The sequence below is a fragment of the Condylura cristata genome, unplaced genomic scaffold, assembly GCF_000260355.1.
Source record: "Condylura cristata isolate star-nosed mole 26May11 unplaced genomic scaffold, ConCri1.0 scaffold00030, whole genome shotgun sequence".
In the NCBI taxonomy this organism is placed as follows: domain Eukaryota; kingdom Metazoa; phylum Chordata; class Mammalia; order Eulipotyphla; family Talpidae; genus Condylura; species Condylura cristata.
Genome location: NW_004567131.1, coordinates 2,715,754 through 2,739,147, shown reverse-complemented (window position 1 = coordinate 2,739,147; position 23,394 = coordinate 2,715,754). Strand labels below are relative to the sequence as shown.

General features: G+C 38.8%; 1 protein-coding gene across 1 annotated transcript in view; it reads left to right on the top strand.

Moving 5' to 3' along the window:
- DISC1 (disrupted in schizophrenia 1) overlaps nucleotides 1-23,394 on the top strand; it is a 304,163-nt gene that overhangs the window by 122,439 nt on the left and 158,330 nt on the right. Inside the window, exons 7-9 of the mRNA XM_012731422.1 lie at nucleotides 1,044-1,098; nucleotides 5,206-5,308; nucleotides 15,683-15,871. Of these exons, the coding sequence (XP_012586876.1) occupies nucleotides 1,044-1,098; nucleotides 5,206-5,308; nucleotides 15,683-15,871 (347 nt within the window). The remainder of the gene's footprint in view (nucleotides 1-1,043; nucleotides 1,099-5,205; nucleotides 5,309-15,682; nucleotides 15,872-23,394) is intronic.

Below are 23,394 nucleotides of genomic sequence, written 5' to 3'. Positions count from 1 at the left end.
CTGTGAGAACCATTTGGTGAGTTGTATCTGTGAAATTTCTCCTTGAAATTTCGTTGTTTCTTCTATTTTCTTTGAGGGCTAGCCTACTTTCCAACTTGTCCAGCAAGCTTTCCCACCAGCCCTCTAGCTTCTAAATTGCTAAGGAAGTTATCTCCATTGCTCACTTGGAGACACTTATTCTGCCTGTGTCAATTTCTAAATAGCAGTTTGATCCTAGTTTCTAGTCCCTTTATAGTAATTTTTTCCTATCTTGTTTTATATTATAGTTGATTGTCTACATGGGTTTTTTTTTTCTCATTAGATAATAATGTTGACTATAAGATCTGAGTTTTAGTGCATTTATTCATTCTGCGGGTATGACATTCTTGCTAATAAGCTCCAGCAATTGTTTTAAACACTGAGAATACAGGAATGAACATAATAGACAGTTGCAGTCATTGTGGGGCATATATTCTAGTGGGGGAGAGAGAAAAAATAGAGTAGTGAGTATGTCAAGGTAGTTAAGTGCCAAGGAGAAACGAGAAGCAAGGAAAAGCCTGCAGAGAGAGATAATTCTATTATAAATACACATTAAATGTCTGTATTGTCTATATGCTCTGCTTCCCTGCGAAGCACAGAAGGTGACTGGTACATATTTGTTGCACAGCAGATGCAGGGATGTGACTTCTTGCCCGCGAGACGTTAGTTGCCAGTATAGACCATTCTCCTTGGAAGGTGTTTATAGGTTGCAAATTTTCATCCTTTGCTGTCAGGATTACCTTTGGATTGTTTCTTTGCCCTCTCAGTAAGAAGGCATGATAGAAATAACATATTTTGATACTGGTATAAGTAGAGCATAGCAAGGAGGGGAAATCTGCTTCCCCGCAGCCTGTGCATTCCATGGTCATATGGAGCCCATTGGATGTCATCCTTCCTACTGTTCTTCTGCCATTGGGCTGATGGAAGTTGCACTGTCTCAGTGAAGACAGGTTCAGTGTTCCTTTATGTGATGTTACTGAACTATGACACCAAGAAGGCTAATGCTGTCTTTCTAATTCTTCTAGCCTGCAGGAGAGGATAAAATCCCTCAACTTGTCACTTAAAGAAATCACTGCCAAGGTAAGTGCCCATTTTCCAAAAATATCTCTGAAGTTTTCTTTTGATTGAATCTCATATCTAGCTCACTATACACCTGGATGCTGAAAGAAATGTAGACTTGGGAAGCTCTTGTGCAGAGGAAGCATGGAGGCAGAAAAGCCAGAGTGGGGGCGGGTGTGGTTCCCGGTGGGGGTCCTGACTCTTGGGCTCCCAGCAGCTGTATGGCCTAGCCTTTGTCCCAAAGTAGTTGTCATGTTAGGCATGGAAAAAGACTTCTGTGCTCCCATTAAATTGTTTAAGATGGGAGTAATTGGAGAAATTTGTTGTTTCCTCTCAGAAGTATAGGGTTCAGGTCCATATGGACAGGTTATAGTAGGTGATTATTTTTGGCTTATTAACGTGACTTTAAAATCATTTTGCCTATTTTTTTAAAAGATGTATTTATTTATGCATACAGAACTGGGGTACAGTCTAGAGGTACAGGGGTGGTGTGAGGATTCACTAGAGACAGAGTAGGGAGCAGAGCAGGCCGACTGATAATGTACACTGCTGAACAGGAGAGGTCTGCCGTGCCATGTGGGTCACCTCTGGGGTGGGGGTTGAACTCATGCTGAAGTGGTTTTAGCTTCTTAGTGCTGTGCTTTTACCCACTGCGCCCAGGGAGGGCCCATTTTGCCTATTTTATCTGCCATTGATGTACCATGTCAGGACCTCGCTTTGTATAGAGATAAAGTATGTTTTCATCATTCTCTGGGATCACTGTTCAATTCAATTGCATAGTCAATGTGGTGGTTACTGAGGGTAACCACTGTTTGCAAAATGAAACTTCTCATGCCTAACCGAGTTATTGACAAACTGTGAAGGAGGATCAATTATTCTGAATTATTACTTAATGCGACAGAGAGTTGGGTATGAATCATTAAGTATTTGTGTTTGGTCTAGAAAACAGAGTGGTTATATAATGGCAGAAAAGTAAAAAAAGCAGATCTCTGAGCAGAGAGCAAAGCAGACTAGTGTCTGCTGGCCTGGAAGAAATCCTTTCTAGAGAAAGTGACCAGGAAGACCTGCCCAGGACCTGCAGAGCCCCACATAGCTAAGCCCAGGTTGGGGGTGGGTTGTTGGGCTTGGGTGGCATGATAAACATGTCCACTATCTCTGGCCTTTCCCCCACTTTTGGTATTTAATTCATTTTTAAAAAGAACATTAAAGCCCTAGTAAGGGCTTTATCTTAGGAGTTCACATTGAGTGGGGCTAAGACCATTCCCCTGCCCATGTGATGGTAAGGGGAGACTGACTCAGTTTACCAGTCTTGTTATATGAAGTAGGACAAGTATTATTAGCTAGAAGGCCTGATAAGTCACATGGTTGTGTAAGTCACAACCACACAGCCCTCTAGTAGCCATGACCCTCTCAGTGTCCACCACTGGAACTTCTAGGCAAAGCATTAGAGAGGAGAGATGGGGGCAAAGCCTCCTGGATGAGGCTGGTGGTGAAAGTACTCCTCCTTTGGTATTTTTTTTTGAAAATATGTGCCATTTATCAGGTGCTTCCTTATTTCTGCCGAGTTAAAAGATGGGGTAGCTCTTAAGTTTGGGTTTGGATTTTTTTTGCTTCTCAGAGCATATAGTGAATGAGTCTGCATCCCTGCGGTGAGTATGCAGGTGCGCACATGATGAAGCACAGGTGGTGTTTATATAGGTGTCTATTTTATATGACATCTTATAGTGTATATACAAACTTGCATGTGCACATGACATTGGGATTGTTGGTAATCTTAAGCTTCTGTTAAAATTTTAGATTTGCCCACATAACAAAAATAGTTTGCTTTGTTTGCCTACCTACTCTAATGCATTTACAAAAGACTTGTAGTTTCTGTTTTTCCATAAGAGTAAGGAATTTATGTTTGAGATTTTAAAATGCAAATGTAGAAGTTGCATTTGATTATGAGACCTCAGGCTCCTATTTAATTTGGAAATTCAAAAGAGATGCAGATTTTCTGGTCTCTGTGTGTGTGTGTGCGCGCACACACATGAATGTGTGTGTGTGTATGTGGGGTGTGGGGTGCGTATGCCATTTTACAGAGAATTAAAACCACTACTTGATCACACAAAAAAATCTTTTTGTCCACTGAGGGTTTTATTGACTGCTGACCTTGAGGTAAAAGTTGTAGTTCAGCAGTTTTCTTTCTTTAGTCTCTTAGGTCACATAGATCAGATGTTCTTTTGAGTCCTCTCTCAAAGAAAGGTGGAACCTTCCTTCCATTCATTACTTTTTTGTAACTCTTATGGGTTACTCAAACTGAAGGTAATTAAGGGATAAATGAGATGGAAGAAATAGTTGGAAATAAATGGGATGTCTGGAGATTGGTTGATATTAGATTACTTCCAGCAGAGCTCGAAAGAATGTACATTTCAATTTAATAAGAGGATTTATAGAGAGGATGTTTCATATTAGTAGTGACAGCTTTAGGTATAGATTTGCTCAACAAAGGAGAAACTGACCCAATCATGATTTAACAGAGACGGTTAACTAAAATCAGAACTATATTGGATGAGACATTAGTGGCTCATAGAAATGTTCTCGAACTTCTGATGACATTCTTAGATGATGGGTGGAGATGTGCCAGTGTTTGGATAGAGACCCTAAGACTTACTACTGGGGATTGAGGGTGAGGATGCGGTCCAGAACATCTTCCTATTACTTCCCAGTCTGACATCCTGCCAAATCCTACGACCATTGAAAAGGGTCTGGGATTAACCAGACACGTGGATGCTCAACTCTGGTGGTGTGTACTGGAGTTAGAGGCCACTATGCTGTCACCTTCATCCAGAGAAAGAGTTTTACAGAGAGATTTGGGAAATGATAGCCTCTTAACGGAAAATAACTTTAGAAATAGTGTAGTGTTTTAGCTATGTTGGGTGAGGTTTCCTCTGATTCTAAAAACAATCTCAATTTCAGCAAAATCTTTCAAGTTGATGGTATCTAGCAAGGTCTAGATTCTTTTGGGGAAATTAAATTTTTTATTTTCTCCGAGCTCTGTGAACCCAACAGGGTAAAATTTCACTTTTGAATGGAATCTTAGATTTTAGTGAGAAAAAGAGGGAGACTTCTTTGTGAATCATCCCAACCTGTCTCCATAGATGTCGTTTTATTCAGCTGTGCCATATGCTGTTGTTGAACTGGAATTGTTCTAGGTAGCGCATTAATCTGTGTATAGATATCCATTGAATGTGAAGTTGTAGCTTTAAACAAAAGAAAACATTTGGATGTTTTAGCTTCAAGCAAAAGAATAGATAACCTAAAACATTTGGAAAAAATAAACTGAGCTTTAACATTTTTGCTATATTTGAAAAAGCAAAGGAAACACATTTAAAGTACCCTGAAAAATAAAGTAGCAAAAACTACAAACCTTGCTGAGATCTCTTTGCCCATTTTTCAAAGCTGACTTTTCAGCAAAAATCAGCCCTCAAATTTTAATTAGACAGCATTTCTCAAGTATGTCTTAGTAAGTGATTCAATATTGTCTGTTGCTCTGCTCTTGAGCATAGAGGTGTGGGATCTTATTGATGTTTACCGTCTACAGGACACAGCAATGTCCCTGCTCTTAACAGAGCTTGCATTCTGTCCAGGGGCCAAGAGGGTCACCATTTGGATGTGGGTAATTAGCAAACTTTCCCAGGTGACTCCTGAAGGGTGTAAATGATCATAGTTAGCTGGGGGGAGGGTATTTCAGGAGGAAGGGGTAAATAGCCAAGGCCCCTGAGAAGGGAGTAGGCAGAAATGAAGAAATTTTTTTAGTTGGTAGTTTCTTTGTTGAATTGGCTCATATCTGTTTTGGTTTCAGATGTGGTAAAAGGTACAGGACCTATTTGAATATGCAAATGTTTTTGTCATTAGTTGTCCTTCTCTCTTACATTTCCACCTCCTCCCTTATTTCTATCTACCTTCCTTTCTTTTTGCATTGCTTCCTTTTTAAGAACTCTCCTCAATTACTCTTTACCACCCCTCTTAATTATTTATAAATCCCTTAATTATTTATAAGCCCAGAAATCTCTCAACTGGCTGATTTATTGTCATCTGATTTTTGCCTGAGTAAACAATGACTCATGACTGTTTATCTCCCTCTAGGTGTGCATGAGTGAGGGACTCTGCAGCACTCTAAGGAAGAAAGTTAATGACATTGAAACCCAACTACCAGGCTTGCTTGAAGCCAAAATGCTCGCCGTATCAGGTGACTGGAGAGAGGAGACTTTCAAGCAGATGGAGTAAAATAATGACCATCCATGTTTTGTCTTTGATTAGCATTTTCCTGTTACATATGTCCTACTCAGGCATCTCAGTGCTTCTGGGGGGAGTTTCCTAAAATCCATGGAATAGATTGGCAACATGGTTTCCTCATAAAGGGGTGCTAAGGCTCTGAAAAATACATATGAACACATAATATACAATATGCTGTTAGCATTGGTACTGTATTTTGGATTTCCGATTCCTGAAACAGGAATTGCATACAGCTTAGACCATAGATGCTGTATACCCTATAATTCTACTCAGTGTTTATAGAGGGTTATGAATCTGTAGATGCTCAATTAATATTATTGGGTGCAATCAACTATTTTTCTAAATGGGGACAGACTAATAACATGAGACAAAGTGATATAGTTAGTTTGATGTTCTTGTTATGTTACACGGCAATTCCAATGTGAAATGGGTTGGCTTGACTGTGGGTCCTCACCTGCATCCTTAAAAGGGAGCTGTAATGAGACTTAACTGTAGGTATAAAAAGGGTAATAAAAGGTTTATTTACTGAAAGGGGAAATAAAGAAATTAATAACTCAGGGAGAAAGAGAGAGATAAATTGGTGAATGTGTCCTACCAGTTTCACTGATCTGGATCCACAACAGCATGCTGAAAGCTGGGTAAGAACCAAGGACCCCAAGGCCCAGATGTCTGGTCATATACCAAACTTGAATGCTTAACTCCACCCTCAGTTCCCAGCAACCCTCTCTTTGATGGTGATGGTATAATGGGATTTGTAGTCCTTGGTGTCTTGGATCTCTTTGGTCTGGGCTGGAGGTGGGGTCCATTAAACCTGTTTGTGGAGTTTGTTCAGGACATCCTTTCCCCAATAATTATAGATTATAGATTTGTGGAGGATTTTTCATTTTAATCTGGTTGTTATTGAGGAATATATTTGCCCATGCATTGGTAGGTTGAAAACCCCAGACACTGAAAATAATAACTTACTCTGTTTTTGAATAGTGCATTAAAACATTTATCTTCATCTGCTATTTTTCTTATTTTGACAACAGCAATACTAGGTAAGGGGAGGGATACTGTAGTGCCCAGTAAACAGATCGTGAGACTGGGTCCTTTGGTTAAGTTCACTCAGCTGGCTCAATGGTGGCAGATCAGGTGTTAACTCCAGTCTAATCCATGGATTTTTAACTGAATTATGTAGTGACGGCCTCCAGTATTCCCTGAGTTTTATAGGTTGAATGAGCCCACAGCTCATCAGCTTAGGAAGAATCATAAAAATTTAACAAAAAGGTATAATAATTACATGTATGGGTTTTAAATGGCATTTTAAGAAGGAATACAATAATTGGCAGCTTCTGCTCTTCAGGTCATTAAACAACTAATGTTGGCAGCTAACGAGCAATTTGGTTCCCTGTGCAGTCACGCGTATTATTTACAGCCAGTGGAACATGGAAATGCGAACGAGGGACTTGCCTCTTAACAGCTTCACATGCCATTCACTTGGAATTATGGCCCCATTTGCTAAGAGAAAAAAAGAAGATTGACTACAGTCTTGCTTCTGAGTTAGGGTTTTTGCCTTTCTTAATCAATATATCTTTCTAGGAATACAGGTGGATAGTGTCTCTATTAAGCCCTGGAGAGGAGATACATAATTCAGGCAACAGAGATAGCCTTCTCCCAAGTGGGAAAAACCTCTTTTTGACCCGTAGGGAAAATCCCTAAGATGGTATAATGCACTAGGGCCTTGGCTTTCTGTCACCTCTTTGATCAATTGAGAAAATCAGTGAGACCTGATTGGACGAGGGATGACTGAGTTCCCCGGGAAGGGAAGTCACCTCTTAACCTGCCTTTTTCCGGCTCACTCTTCAGTCTCTTTGTGGGTGGACTTTTCAGTCAATGGACCATTTCCGGAGATTGTACTGGGGCAGACAGGTCCTCTTTCTTTTGCGACTTCTGTTCTTAATGTGATTTGTTTCTATGCGAACTGTACTGCATTGACAAGGCCTGAGGAGCAAAACTACTTCTCTTGGGATCCTGATGGGCTTATTTCAATGTCTTCAGGATGGCAAACCTCACTCCCTTACACATGAAAGCCACAATACAAGCATTTCCAAGAGATGCCTTCTTTGTTTTGGGCTCCCTGTGGGAAGGGTGTCAGGGGAGGCAGGAAGGAGGTAGTGAAAGGGCTGAGATTCTGAGAAGTCCTATTGACTGGGAGGATCTTAGAGAATGTCCTTAAGCTTCTTAGAGGGTCTTTTGTTTGTCTGAATGTTTTCACAATTCACTGTCTTATGTCTTCTGTTCAGGTTTGAGTTGTAGAAGGTCCTTTCAGTATGCATTCCTGGCATGCTGCCTCAATCATCCATTGTTACTGATTCACTGGTTACACAGTTATTTTTTTCTGGGGCTTTTGACCAATGTCTATCAGTCAGAAAATAGCCAATAAGTAGTTTATTTAGGAAAATGGATCCTCCTTAGTTGATTCTTGATCTCTACATTTTATTTCCATTCCTTTTTTGGGTTTTCCCTCAGGTTGAGATACATTTTCTTTCCCACTTATCTCCTGTTATCTATTTCCAATGGACAAATAGTTCAAGTAACCTTTTATTCTTAACACATTAAGATGTCTCTGGCACCCAAACCAATTTTTTTTTTTAAAGATGGTCCTATCTAATTTCATTTTTCCTTTATAAAAAATACAAACGATCTACACTTAAATATATATTTGTTGCAGCAAAAGTGTTATCAATGCAAGCCTAAATCTTTCTTAGTTTATGATTTGGAGAAAATGATAACATTCTAGGGAATAAAAAATTTTCTAGATAAATTGAAAATGTTTCCCTCTTAAAAATTGTCCGAGTTATGTCAATGATGCAGGAGACAATAGACATTTTAAAGATTTTTCAAAGATGATGTCTATATAAGTGGAAATAAAGTGAACATTTACTAAATGAAAAAAAGGATATCCTGGTATTCAGAACTTGCTAGAGTAGGGGGAGTCAGCCACCATCACTACTCTGGCAGAGAAGGAGGCAGGCAGAGGAGTGACAAACTTTCGTAGTGATTAAAAGGGAAGACTTTGCATGCCTTTGGACTGGAAGCTGTAGGCAAGGAGAAGCTGAAGGTGTTAACATCCTATGTGATTGGTTAGTGGAGCATACGTGGTTTTTTTTTTTTTTTTTCTGGTTGGTCCTAAGTTGGGCCATAGGAGGGACAAAAATTAGAGAAGCTGTCTGTTATAATCAAGTCTTGGCTTTTTTTGACCAATTGTTGCAGTAGTTATTGCTTAGCTTCCTGAACTGCTACTGGAGATAAACAGCCTGACTTCTCTGAGGCTTATTTATTTATGATCTACTCAGACTCCAAGGGCAGCTTATTTTAGCTATAGGTTGGTTTCCTGGGTAGGTCACTGCAGATTGTGGGGTAGAATTCTACTTCCATATATGAACTGGCTGTTGTCAGTATATACAGTCTCTCACCAAGCATCACATGTTGTCAAGCTGTTAGAAGCAGCCTATATTTGATATAAAATCCTGTGTGTTGCAATGTATGTTCCCCCGCATCTTCTGTATGAAATAAATGACTGTCTAAGTGTTTGATGTGCAAAACTAGTCTTGGGGCTCTGCTCACAGAAAATGTTATTTGCCATCTTAGAGGATCAGTCACTGGAAGAAAGAAACAAAACTGACAAGTCAGCAATTTCCAGCTGAGGCAACTTCCATGTGAATGTGTATGTGTGTGTAGGGGACAGTTTCTGGGGCTTCTTTGTCACCTTGTTACAGGACAACCCAATTCACATTGTGGGTCCTCACCTGTACACTTAAAGGAACTTATAGGATTCAACTGCAGACACACACAAAAAGGTTAACAATAGGTTTATTTACAAGAGAAAGGGAAATGAATAACTCAGAGAAAGAGAGAGGGAGAGAGATAAGTTGGTTAATGCGCCCTACCAGTTCCGTTGACCTAGAACCCCAATAGCACACTGAGAGCTGGAGAAAAGCAAGAGACAAGCCATGAGCCAAGAGGCCAAGACCCCCAAAGGCCCACATGTCTGGTTTTATATCAAACATGGCTGCTTAACTCTACCCTCAAGTCCCAGCAATTCTCCCTTTGGTGATGCTGGGATTTTTAGTTCTGGTGTCTGGGGTTGAGGGGTGAGGGGTTGTCTACAAAACCCATATCTGTAGAGTTCATTCAGGACATCCTTTCCCCCTAACAACCTATATTCAGCTACCTCAAGTTCACAGCAGGCAGTCTTGGCCTCTGAGGGGAGGCTTTGAATTTGATTGAATTTGATTGCTAACTTCTCTACCCATGTATTTGAGCTTCGAGCACCTTAAAAGATCTGGTGTTTTGCCAGAAAAAAAAAAGATATAGATTTTAATTATTTTCAGCACTGGTTTCTTTTTATTCTATAAAGAAGTATAACACAAATCTGAGTAGGTGAAAGTGGATAATTTTAGATAGATAATTATAAATAAAAATGTGGATCCAAGCATGTATATTGTGTCTGTGTGTGTGTGTGTGTGTGTGTGTATTGAGTGGGTATTTCACCCCATATAAATACACCCTGTTTGTACTTCCTTACTTTATGGATGATTTGTGGTCATCTATGGACCAAGTCACTTCGTGAGCTATGTTTTGTAGAATAAGCACCTAACATGAGTTTGGATCGATTAAGTTCAAGTTCATTAACCACATATGGGATTTTAGAACTCCAAAACTTTGTAAGGTTGGTAAAGGCACTTGCTAAGTTGAAGTCTCTTCATCTGGAAACTAAAGACAATCATTGTAACATCCCTTTCCTGGATTGTTGTGAAGATTACATGAGATAGTTGATATAAGAAGAGCTCTGTCATCTATAAAATCAGACTGTCAAATAATGGTCACAGAAAATAACTCCCAGATACTATGCTGAAAAGGAGGGTCAATATTTTAATTCAGAGATGCTCAGAATAAAGTTAGAAAGGAGTGGATGAAATGAACCCCAACTTTGTCATATACCTAAAGGTTTTTAATTGTGTAATTTTTGGAATAAAATATTTTGACAGGTGCTTTAAAAAACCCACAAGCACCATTCCATAGAGAGGGGGCAGGCATATGTGTGCTGTGATAGCACAGGCAGGACATTCATCTCTATACAAATCCTCCTGTGGCATTTAGGAAAGGGCCCATTAAACTTACGGAGATTGGGGTCACAGGGTCACTGATGGGACGTCCTTTAGAGATCAACGTTGACTTTTCTGAATTTTCATCACAGAGCTCTTGGCTGGCTTTAGCAATCAGGCAGGGCTGCATCAGGCAAGATTTACTTCATGGGGTTTGAATCCCCGGCCAAAATGCTTATAAAATATTAACTGAGGGCAGTGTAGCATTTTATCATAGGTTGGGTTTTGATATTAACTGTCTCTCTGGGAATTTATACTCATTCTGCATATATAAAACTTCCACATCCATCACTATGCATTCCCCAAACCACATTTTTTAGGATCAAGGCAGGGACTCAGGTTTTAATTAATGATCTCTCATATTTTATTGAGGGTCCTGGTCTCTACGGCTTGTCATGAATTGGAGGAGGGGCAGAGGATGGGTTTCCAGGAGACCTTCTGAATAGGAGGCTATTGCTTATATGGAATCTCCTCCAATTTGATTTTTGGGGTCTTTTCTCTCTGAACTATTTGTGCAGGAAATGGCACACTGGGGCGTATTTGCTGAGTGTCTCTGAGGGCACAGTTGGTAACTACTTTTTTATTCACTCCCATGCTTGAAAATGTGGCTCGGCAGAAAGCCCAGCCTGAGAAGAGACATTTGAAGTGTTGACCTCAAACAAAAGTAATTAGTTAGAAAACAAGCAGGGTTTATGTAAAAACTAAACGACAGTAGAGGGGGCCAACAGAGAGCATACACATGACATAAGCCACATATCCTTCCCTGAATGTAAGGCTAGCTCTACCTGTATAACCTCCTTCAAGACGTCCCGTCGGATTTCCACTGCAGGGGGGAGAGGGTGGGAAACGTGGGTATGTTGATCCTGAGGTTAGATGATTCGCGCATGCGCTGTTGACCCTGAGGTTAGCTGATTCGCGCATGCGCAGCCATTCTCTGGTGTCTGACCTAATTTGCACTGGAGGCACCAGTTAGCCCAGGATGGTCGCACCTCCCATAAACTCCTCAAGAGCATGGTGGGTGTTAGCCCTGTTTCTACTTATACCTCAAAAGCTTGTGGAAAGTCAGTCTGCTTTCCTCAGGATGTTGCTTTTCCTAAACGATTCCAAATCCGTCAGCTTGGGCTCCACCATTTGGATGCCCCTTCTCTGTAGTATCTGCTCCACCCAGGTCTGGAGCCTCCCATCTTTGCTCTCTACCTCGGCTACCCATTTCTTCTCTTGGAAACCTTAGATTTTTTTTCCTCATAGGATCTGCTCTTATCTCCTCTTCTGGGGCAGTCTCTTTTTTCTGCAATCTCCTGAATATTTTCCAACTTTTTATTTTTTGCAATACAGCTTATTTTATTTTTTTGGCAACTTCTTAGCACGTGTATTCCTCGCTTTTTCCTGTGTTTTCCCACACAGTGATAGGTCATATATAGTTTCAAAAGATATGTGTCCAATCATGGAATTGGAAACTGGATGATTTCAGACAGCAATTATATGTGCTAGATGTTCAGAAGGCCATGCACATGGAAAGACCTTTGTTAACAACTTGCCATAGTTTTGTCAGATTGAAATCTGCCTATTAATGATAGTAAGGAAATAAAGTATAGTTTAGCACTGAAGAGAAAGCATGCATGAGTTATATCTGAGTTGAAAACTTGTCCTGCGTTTTATTGGTAGGTGATCTTCAGCAAGACATGTTATTCTCTAGGGTTTAGTTCTAGTGGCTGTAAAGCAGAACTGATGAGTTTCAGTGGATATAAAATGTATTATTATTTATATACTACTAAGAAAGAAAACTGCTGTCAACTAAACAATGATACAATGCTTCCTGTGACTTAGATGTTTTATTTTATATGTATTGAAATAGTCCTTTCTGATGATGCACTAGGTTTTTGAAAAATCATGTATCTTCATGCGTCTTTAAAAGGCAATCTTAAAGTAAGAAAATACGAGAAAAATGAGTAAGTTGACGTTTTTCTGAAGTGTTTACATGTGGAGAATCTGTGTTCTGAAATGCATGTTGACTCAGAGTAGTGAAGCTCATGTGTTCCTACATATAATCATCCTTTGCATTACCGGAGGTATATTGGCAATGCAGTATTCCCCACCCCTTTTTCTAAGAATGAACTACAGTTTTCAGCAGGATTTTCTACCAAGGTGCCAGTGCTATTCTAAAGGTTTTAAAATGCTGGTTAAAAGGCTGATTTTTACCACCCCATATCAGCAGATGTTTTTAGGCAATAACCAGGATTAAAATTGTCCTAAAGTGGTTTGTACATAACACCAGGGAACAGCAGATGGCCAGCCAGGTCAGCAAGGATAACAGTCACATAATAGCATCTTTATCCAAACTGTACACCTAGCAGTTGTAAGACAGATCTCTGTTTAGAGGAGAGAATGTTGTAGCACTTTGTAATTACGGCTATAATACACTCTTAGGAAACACAATGGAACCCTCTCACAGCAATAACTGTTTATGGAGCAGTCATTTATGTGATGTATTTATTAACTTAAGGTTTATGTTTATGTTTACACTTTCCCTAATATATGTTTTTATTAAGATATGATTTATACAAATGGAATGCATAGATCTCAAGTACAGAGATCTATGAACTTTGAGACCTGTGTTTTCAGCAACCCTCTTAGATATTTTCATCACCCCAGAAACATCACCCTCGTGCTCCAGCCCATTCATCACCTGTCCCTTTCTTGACATCTTCTGAAATGATATATATTTTAAAGATGTATTTATCTATTCATACAGAACTGGGTTATAGGCCAGAGGTGCAGGGGTGATGACAGGATTCACCAGAGACAGAGTGGGGAGCAGAACAGGCAGATTGACAAAGTACACTGCTGAGGGGAGAAGGGGGTGAGACAGGAGAGGTCTGCTGTGCCATGTGGGTCACCTCAGGGCCAGGGATTGAATTCACACTGCAGCCAGCTTGCAGTGCTGTGCTTTAATCCTCTGCACCACTAGGGAGGGCCCTGTAATGATATTTTTTGTTATGCATCCGGCATGCCTGTTATAGAACTTAATAGCAGTGTAATCATGTGGCATGCACTCTTTTGCATTAATTTTTTTTTTTTTGAAATCCTCTTGTCACTGTGTGCATGTACTGTGTGCATGAAGAATTTGTGCTTTTTATTGCGGAATAGCCATCCATTGTGTGAACATAGCCTCTTGGCGCTCTCCTCTCATTTTCAGTTTTGGGCTGTCATGAGTGAAGCCACTGTGAACATTCAACTACAAGTAAAGACAATGGCAGAATTTTTTCTCCAGGTGGTTGTACCATTTTACACTTGCATTTGTGCAGAAGTTTTGGTTGTTACACATCCTTGTCAGTGCAGACAGTTCATCTGGTTAACTTGCGACACTTAAATGGTATTATGGTGGAAACTCTACACTTTCATTTGCATTTTTCTGGTGACATGAGTATCAACACTTTTTCATATCTTTATTGGCCACTTTTATATCCTACTTTGCAAAGTGTCTGTTTAAATTATTTGTGCACTTTTTTTTTCAGTAGTTATTTGTGTTTCAATTATTAAGTCAGGGGATTCAAGTCTTTCATCTGAGATGTGCATTGCAAATATTTTCTCCCAGACACAAAGATGATTGAGGCCTTTGAACCCAGTTTGTCCTTCTGGATCTTTTAACTGATGATTAGAGCCCATTCATATTTAGTGCGATTATTGATATATACTTTTTAATTATCATTCTTTTTTAAATTTTTGATTGTTTTCCCTTTTTCATTTGTTTCTTTCTACTCTTTACTTTGGATGGCTTTCCTTACTGATTCTACCAGTTTCTTTGTTTCTTCCGTTTGCCTCTATGGTAGAGTTTTGGTTAGTGGCTGCCCTGAGGGTTCTTCCTAACTTACTATGTCTAAATTTTACGGGCTGCTATTGGCTCTCTGACATTAACTATACAAGTTCTGTCCATTTCTTCCTCCCCTCGGGTGTTTTGTTGTTGACTTATAAGATTCTTTCTCATGCTTCTGATGTATTCCTGTTGTTATTTATGTTTTCTTTTCTTGTAGGAGAACTTTCAATATTTCTTGTGCGGGTCTGGTGGTGATAAACTCCATTAGCTTCTGTTTATCTGGGAAAGACCTGTTTCACTGTCATATTTGAATGATAATTTGCAAACTAGAGTATTCTTGGCTGGCAGTGCTTGTATGCTAGGATCATGAAAACTTCAGTCTACTCTTCTTGCCCAGAGCGTGACTGTGGGGAGGTCTGTGGAAAGGCTAATTTGGATATTTTACCTTCTTTTTCATGGGTGCATGCGCATTTTTTAAATCTTTGATAATTTAATATTGATGTGTCTTGGTATAAGCCATTTTGCATTTAGACGTCTGTGTGTTCTCTCTGCTTTCTGGACACCCAAGCTATAAGTATTCCTTAGATTTAAGGAATTATCAATCATTGTTGCTTTGACTAGGATTTCTCTTCCATTCTCTTTCTGTTTTCACCTTCTGGAATACCCATTGTCTTTGTTTCTTCTTGTATTTGAGTCTATAATTTTCATGAATTTCTTTCTTTTTCCTAAGTCTTGTTTTCTTCTATTTTGAAGCTCTCTTCCACCAGGTTGATTCTATTAAAGTATTTCCAGTTACTTTTCATTTCATTCAGTGTTTCTTAATATCATCAACATCACCTTCTTTGTTCCTGGATCTCCTTTCTGTGACCTTGTACTTGCCCCTATGTCTTCAATTGTCCTCCCTGTTCCTTATTTAGCATTTTTTAATATTATCATTTTAATATAGGATTTGAATTCAGGTCTAGTTGACCTTTCAACCTTCTCTATTATTTTGTCTCTTTGACATTTGGATATTTGAATGGAAGAATACCGTGTGATTGCTCTTAGGAGTTTTTTCTAGTCATATTTTAATTGGGACATTTTTGTGTCATCATGTTTTACAAGGACATGAATTAGCCAATGGAAGCCCCTTAAAAAATATATAAGAATAAGGTGATAAGGAGACTGGAGGTTTTCTAACATAAGGAGGTAAATCAATGTTTTTCCAGATTGTTGTATAAAAGGAGGAATATTATGAAGTTTGACATAGTTGGAGTTTAGTGCTCTATGTCTACACTGTTGATGTTAGCTCTTGCTAAATCTTGCTTGTGTGGGGATGCTGTAAAGTTTGATTTCTTTCCTTTTCTCTCACAATGTGCTGCAGGAAACCATTTCTGTATGGCCAAGGAGCTCACGGAGGAGATTAGATCACTAACATCAGAGAGGGAAGGGCTGGAGGGACTCCTTAACAAGCTGCTGGTGCTGAGTTCTAGGAATGTCAAAAAGTTGGGAAGCATTAGAGAAGATTACGACAGATTGAGAAGAGAACTGAACCATGGGGAAACAGCTTATGGTAAGTGGTCACAACTTTTGAACTATTTGTGATGTTTATTGTTTTGTGTGGCTGAACAGGTTGTTCTGTGCTTCATGTGAATGCCACAATGGAGGGTGTCCTCTAGCATTCTTTCTAAAGTATTTTATTGGCAGGATTGTTGCAAATGGGGTAGAAATACCTATCAGCTTTTGTGTCGCTATTCATATTTGACATTTGTTAGCGTACTTTTTACATTACATTGTTGTGAATGTTTAGCAGTATTTGAACTTGCCCCTCAGGCGGAGATCTATTACCGCCGTCCCTTATGCTCTTCCGGCCCATTTTTTTTTTAAAGATTTTTTTATTTGTACATACAGAACTGGGGTACAGGCCAGAGGCTCAGGGGTGGTGAGAGGCTTCACCAGAGACAGAGTGGGGAACAGAACAGGCAGATTGACGAAGTACACTGCTGAGGGGAGCAGCGGGCGGGTCAGGAGAGGTCTGCCACGCCATGTGGTCACCTCTGGGGCAGGTGGGAATCGAACTCATGCGGAAGTGGCTTTAGCTTCTCAGTGCAGTGCTTTAACCCGCTGCGCCACCAGGGAGGGCCCTCTTCCTGCCCATTTTGACCCACATTCCTCCCCTTCTCCTGCTGTATTCCTCAGATCTATGATTAGCTTGTGAATTTTATCTTTTTTCCCCAGACCCTTTGTTTGGTTTCTCTAAATTCCTCATATAGTTAAGTCATCCGATATTAATCCTTTTGACTTATTTCAGTTGGCATAATCCTTTCCAAGCCAACTATAGTGTTGCAGATGGCTTTAGTTTATATCTTTTGATCGCTGAGTAGTATTCCATTGTGTGTATGTACCACATCTCCTTGATCTGTTCATCTTTTTGGGGGCGTTTAGGTTGTTTCCATATTTTGACTATTGTAAACAGTACTTCAGTAGACATAGTGAAGGTTTCTTTTAGATTAGTGTTGTCTTTTCCCACCTCCATTACCCTATTTTCTAATAATCTTGTGATCACTTAGAGCAGTGTCTCCCTTGGTACAGGCCTTGAGAAGCTTCTGCATCTGGCAGTTATCATCCTTTTGTTTTTTGACTCAATCTTTTTGCTTGCACAGTCATAGAGTAAAGCAGTTTGACTCAGAAAATTGAGAAAGGACCCTGAATTGAGTCTTTCATGAGTAAGCTTTTTTGCGTGTGTTTTTCTCAGGAAAAATGATGTAGAAGATGCTTCTGCATAAATGACTGCTTACCAGTGGAGTTACAGTATTCTTATATTCTCTTCCTGTTCCAGTTGTTAGGAGTAACTAAGGTTTCCTTGAGTTTGCTCCCTGAGGGATTGTCTGAGAAGATGTAGATTCAGTACAAGTTGATAAAATAAAAACTTATTTCTTACATCAAATGTAAGAATTTCTGATCAATCAGTTTCTAAGTGTAGAAAGATATCATATGATGCAAATTCTGATGTAAAATATATTAGATGCTACAAGGTGTTTCTTCATTAGTAAAAAGAGAAAAGAATATCCAGTTTGCAGGCTGATACATGGTACAGACTGAATGAGATAACACAGAGATCCTCAGATGTTTGCTCATTGTGCGAGTAGGTGTGAGTGTGCATCTGGGTGGCTCACGAGCATTTTCCTGAGGAGCGAGCAATTGAAGTAGGGGAGACAGCTTAGTATGTCTTGCCCTCTTAATAAGTGCTGTTTAATAGAAAAATGAAAGACAAACACACTATTTAATGACTACATTTTCACAGGATGATTATCTAAAAAGAAGTAAGAAAGAAATGGTATATGAAGCAGCCACACTTGAAATAGGTTTATTTGAAAATGCTCCACAAATTGAAGAAAACAAAGGTTCAAAGGTTAGTATTTAGAACCAAATAAAGAAAGATGAAATCTGCTAGCAGAGATTAAGTGTGCCATTATACAATGAATATATTTTGTTTAGAAGACTTGCTGAATTGTGTAGAGAGGCTCTTCACAGAGTCATTTGAGTCACAGATGGAGTGTTCAGTTGTTATAGTGTCCTCTTAGCAATGGGCACATCTACATTAGCTCAGCAGCTCAGAGCTTCTTCTTCTTCTTTTTTTTTTTCATTTCTGCAAGGTACAGTCTTGTTTTTGCCAAATATGTATTACGTATTAGACTGTATATTTGAGCCTTAGTGTATACCTATAGTACTGAGGAATAACAACCCCCCACCCTGTATATATCATAGTGTGATTTATTGTCATAATAGGCATTGGCCATTTGAAATAAATTTTATTGTGTTAAAAATGTGTAAATAATGAAAACTATGAAGAATTTCATGTTATCACCATATAACTTTCACACAAAAATGAGGAATCTTTTATATATAAGAATAGAGATGATATGAACAAATTTGGACGAATTTAGTTCAGCGATGTTTTCATTTGAACCTTGAGCTCTTGAAAGCCATTAATATCTCTTTAACAAAATGAGCTGCATAGTATTTTTTGAATCTCATCATTGTCACTTCACTAAGTATTTTCAAAATGATGAATAAAACATAAACAAATGGAATAAGAGACTGTTACCATGGATGACTCTAAATTGCAGATGGCTCATTACTGGTATGAAGATTTTATGTTTTATATGGGATTTTGCTGCATCAGACACTTCCTCCTCCCGTTCTTTTGGTTGGAGCTAATTTTAACCAACTTGAGGTGACTTGGCTTTTAGTGAGCCAAATTAATCATGATGGGTTGCAAAGAATATAGGAGACAAGTAAATAAATGATGACTTCCTTAGTAAAAAAAAAGCTTTTGCGTATTGAAATGTAGTAAAGCTAGGCCAACGTCCATATTCTGTCATTTGTTGGGTTTTGAGATTTAAAAATTCAGAGGGAGAATTGTAGAGCAAATATAAAGGAATATTATATGTGTGCATTCATGTACCATGAGCTGAGTTCTTTTATTCTCAGATAAAACGTTTAAAAATAAGAAAAGGAATGAGCAATATGTAGCATTCTTGAAAACAGATTTTGATTTCCTAGTAATGGTTGCAGATTGTGACATGCGGGGGACAAAGGCAATTAGTAATGGCAGGGCAACTTCAGGCTGGCGGGGATCAGGCTCTTCTGTGCTGTTATTTTCTGCTCTTCAACATTAGGACTTTCCTTCCAAGAGAGCTGACTCAGCCCTGTGCATAAGTGAGCCCACCCAGGGTCCTGTTTCCATAGCGCATGAGGAGATTGCAGTCTTAGGGACCATGGCTGGTTTCTTTCACCCAGTGAGCTCTTGTTCATGGAATAAGAATGGCTCATGCCAGATGAACTTGTTTTGCTGATCACTTACAATATCATTACATCTTATGCACCCGGTAGATTACCAGTCCTTATGCTTAAAAAGCATCAATTTCATGTTTTATTTATTTGGTTGCATATCTGGCATGTTTTTATTTATTTGTTTGATTGTTGTAAAAGTGCTTTCTTTTAAAAATTTATTTGTTTCCTTATATCTTTGCTAATAGTTGGATTGCACTGGTTTCTTCCCTCTGGTGCAGTCCTCCAACTACCATATCACCTGGTTCCAACCTAAAGAAAGGGAAGAGTCTCTTGTGCTTTTCCTTCCTGTGTTTTGTCTCTTTCTCCTCCTACCCTTCCCTCACCCCCATTGTATGGTTTGTATTTTTAAAGATGGTAAAAATACCATAAATAATTGTTCATTTGCTGGGACCAGATGTTAAAACAAAACAGTAGTTCTTTTTTTCTTTTGTGTTATAGACACAGATCTTAGATCTTATTTAAAATTAAAAAAAAATTCATTTCTCAAATTAATGGGAACAGTGATAAGTTTTGATAGTCTTTCATGGAAAATGTTTGGCTTGTCTGAGCTGAATAATCAGATTGGGATGTCAGTAGGCAGAACAACAGGATGAAAAAGGACCGAAATATGCGAAAGTACTCAAGGGCAAAGGGAGACAGAAATCATTACTGAATCTGCTGATTTTAGTCCCAGTGACACAAAGTCTCTGTGAAATGGAGAGAAAGGGATGTGTTTTAACCCCCATGAGCTGTTCTTACGATTTCAGGAGAACACTTTTGAATTCTGAGCAATTTTAAGTGCCGTGAAATAGAATGGAAAGCTAAATCTATTTTTCAACTCCTCAATACTTATGGAAATGAACTACAAACCTTTAATTATTGTGGATTCCAATTTTTTTTAAGGGAGGGTGAGATTTAAAAAAAAATCAGTAACTTCTTTTTTACAGTTTGTTATATCTGCTCTTCAGAAAAATGACAGGCCTGAGATTTACATAACTGTTTTTCTATCTCTTGTGTATAAGTTGGTAATCTGTATTGTACTTTATTAATATTGTTGATTTTGCACTGTAACTCAGATATAAAGGAAGCAGACGTCAAGGGGAGAGATTTAATCACAGAATAATCAGGGCTAGAATTTTAAATAGGACATCATTAGCATGTTAATGAATTTTCCCACTTTATGCCAGCTGCCCTAGTAGAAAAGACTTTGCAGATGTAGCTCAAAAGTCTGCCGGGGCGTGCAGCCCAGCGAACTGCCAGGAATTCGTGTAGAGGAACCGTAAAATACGTAAAGGGATTCTCATTGTAGTATCAAATGGTAGAATTTCTTTTTTTCTGGGGGTGGTGGCTGGTTGTGTCAGATGAAAGTCATTTGCGTACCAACTAGTAAAGAGAAAGCAGAAGGTAAATAAAGAGAAAGATAAAGTAATAAAGTTGGTGTGAAATCAACTTTTCAATTATGGTTTGAGACAGAATCTATATTTTGTCTTAACCCTACATTTTGGACTACTTCAGAATTTTTGAAATCGAAATAACTAATAAGAGGAAGTGCATATTTTATTGAATATAACGTCATCTGTAAATAGTGATAGTTTTCCTTGTTTAATTAGTACTTCTACAACTATGCTGAGTAACAGTGGTGAGAGTGGACATCTTTGTCTTGTTCCAAATCTTAGAGGAAAAATTTTCAGTTTTTCACGATTGAGTATGATGTTAGCTGTGGGTTGGTTTCTATATATATGAGTGTCAAATACACACACATGAGTATATATACATATATACTATAACCTTTACTATGTTGTCACCTATTTTTTCTACCTCTATATGTTGGAGAGTTTTTATCATCAATGAATATTGGATCTTTTTAAGTGCTTTCTCTGCATCACAATATTTAAGAAGTCTTTCAGTTTGGAAATCTTAAGCTTTACATGTTTTAGAAGGAATTTTTCAAGAAACATTAGAATAAATCTGCTTCTTTTTTTGGTGGTGGAAGGAGTAGAGATCTGGAAAAACACATAAAGACACAGACAAAAATTTTTGTCCCAAATAAAAATAAAATCAAAGTTTAGCCAGAAGAAAATGTTAATGACTATATTAATTAGTTTGGTGGAAATATGATGTGATAATGAGCTTCCTAGGAGCCAGGACAAAAAAGACAGTTGAAGCATCATCTGCTGCCTTATAAGCAACTTAAAGCACAAACTTTTCAGCAATATGGAGTGATGGTAAATTCTAAAGGACAAATTTTTCGAGAGTATAATAGAAAATCTTTATGGACACATTTATAAGAAATGTGTAAGTCCTTTTCATATGGCTGTTGCTAAACACCTTTGTGGTGAGACTTTTGAGTTCATGGATAGTCTGTGAATCCATTCAGATTTTATTTATTTATTTTTAAGATTTTATTTATTTATTTAGCATAGAAGATCTGGGGTGTAGGCCAGAATTACAGGGGGTAAGAGGATTTACTAGACACATAGCAAGTAGTAGAAAAGGCAGATTACTGAAATACACTGCTCGGAGGAGCAGTGGGTGAAACAAGAGAGGTCTGCTGTGCCATGTAGGTGGCTCCCTGGCCAGGGAATGAACTCAGCAGTAGCAGTGATAGTGCTGAGACTTAACCTCTAGGCCACCAGAAAGGCCTATGTATAAATTTTAGACCTGTGGATATATACATTATTTTTTGTATAAAAATCTGTTTTGTTCAACAGATTCTTAAAGGGTCATGTTGTGATCTTCCAAAATTTTTTTTAAACATTTATTTATTAATGCATAACAGAACTGGGGTACAGGCCAGAGGTGCAGGGGCAGTGTGAGAGGATTCACCAGGGACAGAGTGGGGAGCGGAACGGGCAGATGGACGAAGTACACTGCTGAGGGGAGCAGCTGTCGAGACAGGAAAGGTCTGCTGCGCCTTATGGATCACCTGTGAGGCTGGGATCGAACTGGCACTAAAACTGCTGCTACTAGCTTGCAGTGCTGCGCTTTAACCCACTGCACCACCAGGGAGGACCAGATCTTCCAAATTTTAAGAAATATTATGTTAAAGTGTAATGTTGGGCCCTCCCTGCTGGTGCAGCAGGTTAAAGCAGCACCAAGAAGCTAAAGCCACTTCAGCATGAGTTCGATCCCTGCACTGGAGCTGACCCACATGGCACGGCAGACCTCTCCTGACCTGCCCACTGGTCCCCTCAGCAGTGTACTTCATCAGTCGGCCTCTTCTGCTCCCCACTCTGTCTCTGGTGAATCCTCTCACCACCCCTGCATCTCTGGCCTGTACCCCAGTTCTGTATGAATAAATAAATAAATATTAAAAAATAAGTGTAATGTCACTGAAGTGATTTAGTAGGAATTCAGGCTAATGAAGGTTAAGTGTGCAATCATCCAGTGACCTTAGGTGATTTTAATGGGACACATGCCTGGAAGACTGACCAGAGAACAAATATCACTCACTTCTTTTCTTTGAGTGTTGGCCTCTCTTTGGGCTAAAGGGGTGTAGTAGAACTTTTAATAACCTAGGACCCAACTCTTCATTAGACTACTCTTCATGGAACTGGAAGAGCAGTGCAGCTTCTGCATAGGGGCGGGGGACTTAAGATTGTGATATGAAAAATATTTTATATCTACCTTTCTAAATTGGACGTCTTTGTTTAGATTAAAAATATATATACTTTGAACCTGCAAAGGAATTTCTCATTGAAAATTTGAAACCCCCCTCTTTTTTTCTTTTTCCTTGATCTGAACTTTCCCAGATCTAATCATTTATTTTGATTCATCTTAATAGTTAATTATTTTATCATGATTCCAGTTAAACATATATTTGCATTTTAATTTCTTTCTTTCTTTTTTTTCTTTCCAGTGCTAGCCTTGTATTACTATTAATTTGGTTCTCTCTTTACTGGCACTTTTGCCTGTGAATTTCTTAGCTCAAGATTTGCAATTAACTTCCTTTCTCCTTTATTAAGTAGTTGTGGTAATCCTATTAGGGGGTATCTCCATAAAAGTGTAAAATGCTAGGATTAGGATATAGGAGGCTGCAGTTTAATTTAGTTCTATTGTTTGATAATTATCTACATAGCACTTGGCATATATAGGCCAAGATTTGTGATGTAAGATTTGTGAACAAATGTTCGTTAACAAATTACTGAATTTTCCCTCTTGCTTCATGTATGACTCAGTAGATTCAGATTTCTGTTTCATTTCCTTCTTTCCTTCCCTCCCTCCTCTCTCCCCCCTCCTTCCTCCCTCCTTCCCTTCCCC